Here is an 11,319-nt window from a genome sequence, read left to right as displayed (position 1 = left end):
ATTAGGGTTCGTTAAAGACCAGCAATAGTTCTTGAGTTTCGTCCACGTCCAGGGTGTACACTCGGGTCGTGAAGAATGCAACAAGGTTTTCTTCAGTTCAAACCCTAATATCGAAAAAATCTTTGCGAATTTCGTCACCAAGTATGTGGGATTTCACTAGTGGGTTCCTTTCATTCATTGGATCATTAGAATTCTGTCAGATTCGTTATTCCCTCCAAACTATTGAGACCAAAGGTTTCTAGAATTTTAGCATATTACTATGATTTAGTTATTGTAATGTTCTCAATTATATTACCATGTCTTAGTATTTCTTTTGCGTAGCTTCTACAATAAATTCAGAACCCTAGTCATTTAGTTATTTTAGTTCATGAATTACACTAGCTAGGAAAGATAAACAGAGATATATGCCTCTGTTATCAAATGTTTCGTTATCAGAAAAAAATATTGCATTTTCAAATTTGCATGTCAGATTATTGAGTTATTCATTTTACTTCAGTTATACTACAATTTACACATATTCAGTTGGGAATAGGCTTTATACCAAGTTAAACTAGGGTCAGTCGCCATAAAATCCCTAAACAGCGTGCCTCCGCTGGTATATATTTCGCTTTTGTGGGCATCAGTTTGATGATCACGCCAGCCTATATAACTCTGTAGATATATTGGGTCCTCTCAATGGAGAGCATATATCAGACTCCACGTTTAGCTTACGTGGTTTTATGTTGGTTATAAGTAGCTCCCACAGTCAGTCTATAGTGCAGTGTCAAGGTTATGAGTTACAACTTAACATTCAATTTCAGTATGTTATAAACTTGGCCATTGCATTCAATTTAGTTCATATTCAGTATTTTCAGTATAGTTATCATGATTATCTTATATAATTTCTAAGTATTCCATTTTCAATTATGTATATTTTTTTTCTTTATTCTATCCTGCATGCTCACTACCTTTCAAGTAGTGGTGCATACTCTGTGCTACATCTTCTTGTGATGTAGGTTCAGGTCCTCAACATTCATATCACATATAGATCAATTCCTGATCTTCAGCTCAATAGTATCAGTGGTGAGTCCTCCTACTCCAATGACGAGAGACATGTTTCTTTTACGTTAGGTGTTTGAGTTTCAGTTTTCTTAGAATTAGCCGTGGCATGTCCCATCATCTCTAGTCAGTTATAAGATTTATTTCAGAGATAGTTTGATTCAGTTTTATCTTGGAGTTTGATCTTTTACGTGTCATTTATTACATAGATTATTTATATGGATAGTAATGGGTATTCCCCATAATTTTATATGATATTTTAAATTTTCACATAGTATTTTCTTACTTCACTTTATATAGTTTGCTTATGATATGCCATTTAAGGGTTAGCCTGGGGTCATTCGTGATCCTAGGTCCGGTGCAAACATCCGGGTAGAAAAGGAGACATGTTGGTGCAAGAGGTGAGTGCTCACCCTTGTTTCTAATATCCAAAAGTTGCAAAAGACAACATGAAGGATCACCATTGATAGCTTGTACTAGGACATGCATCACTAAAAGGTGCAGAGTGTAGCATAAGTATTCAAAAAGGTAGTCATTTTTAAAACACTTGTTCCGCCACACTGCAATTATCAATTGATTTAATCAATCATAAATGATTGATACAAAAACAAATACAAATCAATTGATACTAACCAACTTATACAAATACAGAAGAAAACGAATCAATTATACAAATATATGTTAATTATATAAATGTACCCATGAATTGAATAAATGAGGTATGAATTATAAAAACGAGGTCGCGCATTGCAGCTTAAACTATAGCTACAACCCGTAAATATGCAAACTGTACTGAGGAGCCTAATTAAGTTTATTATAATTGCTATCTGCCTATTGTTTTTAACTTTCATCTTTTATAAGCGACCCCACAGAGAGTATTAGGGACTAGTTTTTTCTCTTCAATTTAAGGAACATATTCCCTTCCTTGATTTATTCAAAAATCAAATAATTCATAACCATAATAAGAACTTGTATTTAAAAGGGTAAATTTACGGTAAGATTTTCAACTCATCGCTAAATGTTGGTAGTTATTAACTCTTTTTCTTGTAGTGTTGTAAATCATAAAAAAGTATAGAAAAAGTAACTTTATTTTTAGCTATGATTTCTTTCATAGAAAATAGTTGATTTTTCGTCTACAAGTCGTCACTATTTTAATATTGTATATTTTGTGACTAACAATGGTCGTCTCGTAATCCCATATTGATTCGGAACAATAATATAATCTTCACTAATTTCTTATTTATCAATGACAAAAACTAATGTCACAAATAAGTATAAATTTATTTGGCTAAAGCTTACAACCTTTAACTACGAACTTTTACTTTTCGCTGCTGTATCATGTTATTTTTTATGACGAAATTTTTTTTCATGTAAAAATTATATCTATCTTAAGAAAAACAAGTTTGTCACAAATTGAATGCACTATTAGTGCAATATACTATGTCACTAATAACTAAAAGTTTGTCACTGATGACACTTAATAAATGGCACCAAATTATTTATAGTGGAAAATTTGAGTGGACAAAAATTTGCTACGATATTATACGTTTCATCACTAACAATATATTGCTCATGGATTTAAATAAGAAATAAATTTATGTCACAAAAGATGAATAATTAGTAACAAATTTTGTGTTGTACCTAATAATTTTGAAACTAAATATCAAATTGTTGTAGTTCCCCCACGAGGCCAGCCGCTCGGGAACGAGACAGAAAGCACATGAATGTGCATACCAAAGATGCCAATCATTCGCGCTTAAGAGATTTTTGTCTTCTTTGTGGCAACGTACACATTATCTCCACTATATTATAATTGTTGGAAAACATGTACGTACTATTTTTAAATATGTATAAGATTGATTAAAAATTTCAAAAAAGGAAAAACAAAACTAATATTATGTTACCACTTAGATTTCAATGGAAAACTTCTGGCGCGTAAGAAAAAACTCATAGAATTTTCATTCTAACTACCCATATGGAACTCATACAGTTTTTCATCCTACATACCCTAACTATTGAAGCCCATAGACATTGAACCTTAAAACTCCAACTTCCGAAGAATCCAGTGTAATGGCCGCGTTTCGTTATTATAGAAATGTCAATAGGGAAAAACTGAGGCCAAAATTTTTTCCAGAGTACTAGGATTTATCCAACCTGTCCAGATTTGAAGGAATTTAGAGTAATCAAGGTGTAAGAAAATCTGGTGGTAATCGGGTGGTGTAAATGCGGATTTGATTACATAATTGGTTAGATAACTTGTTAAGAATCCGTAGGACTTTACAAAATTGAATTTTGATAAGTAGATCATCGGAAATCGATCTTAGCATTAAGGCACTTTCTGATTGTAGTGGGTTAAGAGGATGTTGTTGGAAGGGAGAAGTGAAATTCACTTAAGAAACTCGTTTCCTTGCTTCGTGCCATTGCAGTGGGATTCTTGCGCTGCAGCAACGTCACTAAAACGACAGGGGTGTGGCTGTAGCGGGAGAGGCGGAGATGGAATTAAGGATTTTAGGATTTTTTCAAGACAAGATCACTAGCTTATTTTGTGCCATTGCAATGAGATTAGTGCCTCTACAACGATGCCGCTACAACGGGATGGATGCAGCTATAGTAGGATGACGGCTTTAAAATTCGTGAATAAAGAGATGACTCCTGGTCCAACACGTTTTCCACCATTTTTGAAGCTAGAGGTAAGTTTTTTCCTCCCCAAACTCATTTTCTGATCCGTAGAACGTTTTTGAATGAGTTAATATTGATGGGGAGAGATTTTTTGAAGAATCCTATGGTGGAATTAACCCTAATTGACTAGTTAGGGGCATGGGTTTTGAACTAGGGTTCATAAATTGTGAGTTCCCAAGAATTTATTGTTTTTTTTATTGATTTCCGTATATAAATTGTTGATGTATAGGGTTTCAAGCTTGTTTCTAGGTAGGTTATGGTTGTGATTCTATAATTGTGTGATATACACTTGAGTTGCAATATTCATCATAGATGTTGAAATGGGATATATGAATATTGATGCATTGAAGTCATGACTTGAATGTATGATCTTGATGTGTTATTGGGATCGCCTGCCACGTTCTAGCACTCTAACTTGGATCAGATTGCCACATTCTGACATGCTAACTCGATTGATTTTCAAATTCTGGCATACGAACAGTTTGACTTTGGGTTCCGTGAGAGGACCAACTATGTAATGAACTATATGAATTGTGATATTGATTTTTTTGATAATATTGAATATGTTCATATTTATGCATGTGTTATAATGTTGTAGTTGTTTGTTTGTATTACACTAGTGGGTTAGCCGCGTAATCCTACCAGTACACGGTGGTTGTGTACTGATTATGCACTTGCTTTTATTTTTGTTGAGTACATGGAATCTTCACGTGACTGTGGACGGACCTTATGTAGGAAATCAGTGATCGCTTCGAGTTTAAGGGTGATCCACATTATTGGAGCTGCCATAGAATTCTGTTTAGTCTATGTCCACCATTTTTAGACATAGACTTTGCTTTAGTTAGCTGATAGTCTGTTAGTAATCTATTGTTAGATATGGATATCGTTATAGTTTTGGTACATTAACTTTCATATTCTACGTTTATCTTCTGCATTGTTAGTTAGCTACTAGATATTTATTCAGTAATGGAACCTTGTCTTTAGTTATTTAACTTGCTTCCGTAACTTAAATGCCTAAGTTTTAGATTTCTTGCTTTAGTTGGTTGTTAGTAGTGGTTCTCCCACTGAGTTGTAGTGTGGGTGCGAATAATGATGATCTAGATCGTCACAAGTTGGTATCAGAGCCTAGGTTTGTTAATCTCGATGTACCATAATGAGTCTAATAAAGTCTCGTGAAACAGTAGAGGGACATGTTTACTTTTCTTCAAGAGGTTATAGGAATTTAGGTCCATTTCTTTCTTGTCTCCTTTGTTCTATGACTTGATTCCAATTGGTATCGGGCAATTTAAATTGGTATCTAAGTAATTCACTCTTCTACCGCAGATGGTCAATACTAGGTATAATCGCATAAGGACCATAACTCGTACTAATGCTCCAGCTGAGGAACCCGTAGTGAGAGGTTGCGGTCGAGGCAAAGGTAGAGGAAGATCTACGGGGAGAGGTCGTGGGAGAGTGGCGCCTATCGTGGATGATGTACCAAATGATTATGTTTCGGTTAATAAGAACCCTTTGGCACATGAGAAAGTGATAGGAGAAGATAAGGATGTTGAGAATGTTGAAAAGTTTGAGAAAGAGGAAGCAGGGAAAGCTGAAGTTATAGGAATCCCTCCCATTGATCCGGTGATAGCTTAACATATCATGTCTTTTTTGAAAGAGTTGGCTGGTCCGGGGATAATTTCACCTACTCAAACCCATGTGAATCCCCCTGTTGCTAACAATTTGCACAAGCCGGTTGGGTAGGGAGGTAATGATGCCTTCTTCTATCCTTTGTTGGGTGTTGTGATGATCGATAATAAGCATGATATGTTGACAAAGTTCATGAAGATCAAACCCTCGATATTTCATGGTTCGGAGACAGACGATAATTATGACTTCATAGTGTATTGTTATGAGAGGTTGCATAGGTTAGGTATCATTCACCAACATGGAGTTGAGTTCGTGTCCTTTGAACTTCAAGATGAGGCCAAGCAATGGTGGAGAGTTTATATGGTATGCAAAGTCTCTTCATTACCTGTACTTACTTGGACCCAAGTTCATGCCTTATTCTTCGAGAAGTATGTGCCTAGGACTTTGAGAGATCGCAAGAAGGATGAGTTCATGGAACTAGACCAGGTGTAGTATTTATGTGGCTACTTATGAAGCCAAGTTCCACCCTTTATCCATATATCCTATACAGTTGGTTACCATGGAATAGGAGAAGATCTAGTTGTTCATTAGAGGTTTGGATTTTAAGCTACAAATGTTATCTGTTCACATAACTTCTGGAGGAAGGAGTTTTAATGAAGTGACTGATTATGTCATGAAAGTAGAGGGGGTGAAGCACGACTGTCAAGCTAAGGGTTGTCTAAGACGGCAAAAAATACTGGATCTTTTTAGGGCTCCTATGCTAGAGGATCGGTTGACCTACACTCGGGGCCAAGCCAATTCAGTACACTTGTTGACCTACTAGAACTCCTTCTAATAATTTCTCAACTGATCAGAGTGTTGGGCAGGTGGTGAGCAGCATACCATCTCGAGGCCGCACATGCTTTAGTTATGGGGAACTTGGACACATGATGAGGAACTGCCCACAGCCGTGTCCGCTTGAGTCCAGACAGAAACCTTCTCGAGCAATTGTACCTGGGGAAAATGGTAATAATAGTAGGGAACGTCCACAGGTAGGACGATGAGGAAATCAGAGAGGTAATAGAGGTAGAGAAAATGGTAACGAAGGTAGACGTAACGCGCAACCAGGTAAGGAGGTAGCTCAAGTGGATAATAGAGCTCAATGTTATGCCTTGGCGGGCAAGAATGAGGCAAAGGCGTCTAATGCGTTGATCATAGGAACTATTCTGATCTGCGATCGAATGGCTAATGTATTATTTGATCCGGGTTCAACATATTCTTATGTGCCGGTGAGATTCACCTCTGATTTTGAGATGTTGTGTGATATTCTTGATGTTTCTATACATGTTTCTACCCCGGTTGGTGAGTCTGTCATAGTCACCCATGTTTATCGTGCTTGCTCTATTTTGTTTATGGAATTTCAGACTCGGGCCTATTTGGTGATATTGGATATGGCTGACTTCAACATAATCTTAGGCATGACTTTGTTGTCTCCAAATTATGTTATTCTTTATTGTAATACTATGTTTGTGACTCTAGAAATTTCGGGAAGGGAAAAATTAGAGTGGGAAGGGGTATACAAGCCTAAGAAAGTTAAGATTAAATCCTCCATCCGGGCATTAAATTAGTAGAGGAAGGTTTTTTAGCTTATTTGGCTCATATTAGGGATGTTGAGATGGAAGCTCCATCCATTGGGTCTCTTCCGGTGGTGTCCGAATTTAGTGAAGTGATTCCAAATGATTTGTCTGGCATGCCTATGATAGAGACATAGATTTTTGTATTGACTTAGAGCCTGGTATGCGCCCCATATCTATCCCCCATCGCATGGCTCTGGCGTAGTTGAGAGAGCTTAAGGCTCAAATCCAATAGATTCATGATAAAGGTTTTATTCGACCTAGTGCTCCCCATGGGGTGATCCTGTTTTATTTTTTAAGAAGATTGATGGTAGAATGAGGATGTTCATAGATTAGCGGTAATTGAATAAGGTCACAATTTGAAATAGGTACCTCTTGTGTAGGATAGATGATTTTTTGACCAATTATAACGTGCACTAGTCTTCTCTAATATTTATTTAAAATCTAGGTACCATCAATTGAAGATTAGGCCTGAATATATACCCAAGACGGCGTTTATGACTCATTATAGGCACTATGAATTTTTGGTTATGTCGTTTGGATTGACTAATGCACCTGCAGCTTTCATAAGCTTGATGAATGGAGTATTCAATCACTTTCTTGACTCTTTTGTGATTGGTTTTATAATGAAATTTTTGGTGTATTCGAAAGGTGAAGAAGATCATGCTAACGATCTTCGTACTGTTTTGGGTATCCTTGGAAAGCAAAAGTTATATGAAAAATTTTCCAAGTGTGAATTTTGGTTGAAGTCAGTTGCATTTTTGGGGCATGTGGTGTCAAAAGAAGGGGTAAAGGTAGATTCCCAAAAGCGCGAAACGGTTCAGAATTATGTACGACATAGTTCGGTGATGGAAGTTAGGAGTTTGTGGGACTTACTAGTTACTATCATCATTTCGTTAGGAATTTTGCTTCAATTGCTACTCACTTGACCAATCTGACAAAAAAGAAGATACTGTTTGAATGGACCGGAAAATGTGAAGGGAGCTTCCAAAAGCTTAAGACTCTTTTTGACCACTGTGCCCATTTTATCATTACCAATTGAGGGTAAGGACTTTATTCTTTATTGTGATGCTTCACATTCTAGATTGGGTGTTGTGTTAATATTGGATAAGAATGTCATAGCTTATCTCTCGTGTCAATTAGAGGTGCATGAGAGGAATTATCCCACTCAAGATTTAGAGTTTGATGCGGTGGTATCTCTTAATATCTGGCGATGTTATTTTTATGAAGTTAAGTATGAGGTATTTAGTGATGATCGTAATTTGCATCATGTATTAACCCAAAAGGATTTGAATTTGAGGCAGCGAAGATGGATGGAATTACTCAAGGATTATGATGTGACTATCCAATACCATCAGGGTAAGGCAAATGTTGTGGTTGACGCTTTGAGTCAAAAAGTGATAAGTATGGGTAGTTTATCTCACTTGAGTGGAACAAAGCAAATGTTTGTGAAGGAGACTCAGAACTTAGAGTTTAAGTTCGTGCAGTTGGGAAATTCTGAAAGAGGTAGGTTGTTAGCTAGCATTGAAGCTAAGTCCATGTTCATCAAGGAAATCAAGACCAAGCAATTAAAAGCCGAGATTTAGATGAGCTTAGAATAAAGAATGCAATAGGTAAGTCTCAAGGAACCACTCTAGATGTTAATGCTATGCTTAACTATAACGGTAGAATGTGTTTTTCATGAGTTGATGATTTTGTTATAAGGTTATTGGCGGAGGCTCATACCTCGCGCTATTATATTCATTCGGGTGTGACCAAGATGTATAGAGATCTGAAACGAGTGTATTGGTAGTGGGGTATGAGACAAGACATTGAGAAGTTTGTGGCGAAGTGTAAGAATTATCAACAAATGAAGTATGAACATCAAAGGCCGGCGGGGCTACTTAAAAAAGATTCCAATTCCGAAATGGAAGTGGGAAAGGATAGCAATGGATTTTATGGTTGTTCTTTGCAAGACTTTGGGGAAATTCGATTCTATTTGGGTTGTAGTTGATAGGTTGACCAAGTCAGCCCATTTCATTCCAGTAAGTGTGGATTACAACGCTGAAAATTTGGCTAGCATATATGTAAAAGTAATAGTGAGGTTGCATGGTATGCCCCTTTCCATCATCTCAGATAGTGGAACCCTTTTCACTTCAAAGTTTTGGAGGAATTTGCATTTTTCAATTGGGCGCACAACTCACTTATAGAACAGCCTTCTATCCTTAGATGGATGGACAATCACTGAGGACAATACAAGTGTTGGAGGACATGTTGAGAGCTTGTGTAATTGACTTTGGAGGGCATTGGGATAGGTTTCTACCCCTATGTGAGTTCTCATGTAATAATAGTTATCACTCAAGCATTGATATGGCACCATTTGAGGAGTTATATGGGAGGAGATGTAGATCGTCCATAGGTTGGTTTGAATCCAGAGATGTAAAATCGTTGGGGGTTGACTTAGTGAAGGATGGTCAAGATAAGGTGAGGAGCATTCAAGCTAAACTTCTAACCAAGCAGAGTAGACAAAAGAAGTATGTGGATCACAAGGGGAGAGATATAGAATACTAGACATACGAGAATATCCTCCTCAAGGTATCACCCATGAAGGAGTGATGATATTTGAGAAGAGGGGTAAGTTGATTCCTCGCTATATTGGTCCCTTTTAGATCCTTGAACATGAAGGGTTGGTGGCGTATTGATTGGCGTTACCGCCAAATTTGTCCGGTCTACATCCTATATTTCATGTGTCTATGTTGAAGAGATATCACGGGAATGGTGGCTATATCACTAAGTGGGACTCAATAATGCTAGACAAGGACCTCCAATATGAGGAGGAACCGATTCTTATTCTTGATCATGATGTTCGGAAGTTGAGGACCAAAGATATTAAGTCCGTGAAAGTTAAATTGAAGCATCGTCCAGTTGAGGAAGCTATTTGAGAGACTAAGAAGGATATGCGAGACATCATGTACTACCTTGTTCTTTTTCAAGCCTACCTTTCCTTAGTTGATCACTCGGGGATGAGTGATGGGTAAATTGGTATCTGTTGTAATGACCGGGTTTCATCGTTATAGATATGTTAAGGGGGAAAAATCAGGGCCGAAAACTTTTTTATAAAACAAGGATTTATATTCAGTAATGGAACCTTGCCTTTAGTTATTTAACTTGCTTCCGTAACTTAAATATCTTAGTTGTAGATTTCTTACTTTAGTTGGTTGTTAGTAGTGATTCTCCCCCGAGTTGTAGTGTGGGTGCCAATCACGACGGTCTGGGTTGTGACAGCTAGAATGGGAGAGGGAAAATTGAGATATTCACCTACTGTTTTGTTATCAATCAAAGATTTGATAAGTAGAAATTACCTAGATGGAGACAAAGATAACTCAATCTTTTTCAAGTACTTGGCATTATTTGTGCAGATCATAGTAAATGAGTGATATTTGTATGAAATTATTCGGTCTTTCTCTGTTTAAAATCAATTCATTTGAGCCTGTAATTTAATAAGTAGTGTAAATATGGAGGAGGTCCGTCAATTCCTTTTCCATTTGAATTTTAGTAGCCATTCAAAGACTCATTCATGGTTGCAATGAATGGTGATATCAAAAAATAAAATTATAAGAACGAGTTCAAATGATGGAGTCTATCCATCACCTTATATGGAAAGAAGCATGGATTTATATAGCTATCAAGAGTTCAGTTTATAGAGTCAGATCAACACTTGATTTTTTTTGTTGGTAGAAAGGTGGTGTTGTGAGACTAACATTTATTTTGTTTCCATGGGCTGAAGCTATTGTTACTCTTGAAGATATGATGATTTTGGGAGGCTTCTCTATTTTGGGTGACCCTGTTTTGTACCCCCTATAATCACCATAGTTGGTAGAGATTGACGAAAATCTTGAAAATGCTCAAAGGGGATTTATATAGACTTCACACTTGACCCCATAGAGATAATGTCTCCATTGCTTTAATGCAAACACAACTGCAGCCAATTCCAAATCATTGGTCGGATAGTTACGTTCATGCACCTTTAATTGCCTCGAAGCATAAGCAATTACATTCTTCTCTTGCATTAGCACTGCACCCAAACCAGAATAAGATGCATCAAAATAAACAATGAAGTTATTACCCTCTACTGGCAAGGTAAGGATAGGTGCAGTAGTCAGCAAGGTCTTGAGTTTCTGAAAGCTTTCCTCACATTCATCCGACCATACAAATGGAACATTCTGCTTAGTCAAGTTCGTCAGTTGGGAGGCAATAGAAGAGAATCCCTTGACAAATCGACGGTAGTAGCTGGGTAAACCAACAAAGCTTCTTATTTCTAACACATTAGTAGGTCTCACCCAATTTCTCACTGTTTCAATCTTAGAAGGATCCACCATCACTC

The 11,319-nt window shown here is 37.0% G+C and overlaps 1 protein-coding gene across 1 annotated transcript in view; it reads right to left on the bottom strand.

Moving 5' to 3' along the window:
• Positions 1 to 9,948: 9,948 nt before the first annotated feature.
• The window catches only part of LOC107018049, a 64,902-nt gene continuing 63,531 nt past the window's right edge, over positions 9,949 to 11,319 (bottom strand). Inside the window, exon 10 of the mRNA XM_015218411.1 lies at positions 9,949 to 9,981. Within this exon, the coding sequence (XP_015073897.1) occupies positions 9,949 to 9,981 (33 nt within the window). The remainder of the gene's footprint in view (positions 9,982 to 11,319) is intronic.

Source organism: Solanum pennellii, chromosome 1 (genome assembly GCF_001406875.1).
Source record: "Solanum pennellii chromosome 1, SPENNV200".
Taxonomy (NCBI): Eukaryota; Viridiplantae; Streptophyta; class Magnoliopsida; order Solanales; family Solanaceae; genus Solanum; species Solanum pennellii.
Note: the sequence above shows the minus strand (reverse complement) of the source record. Positions and strands in the feature narration are given on the sequence as shown.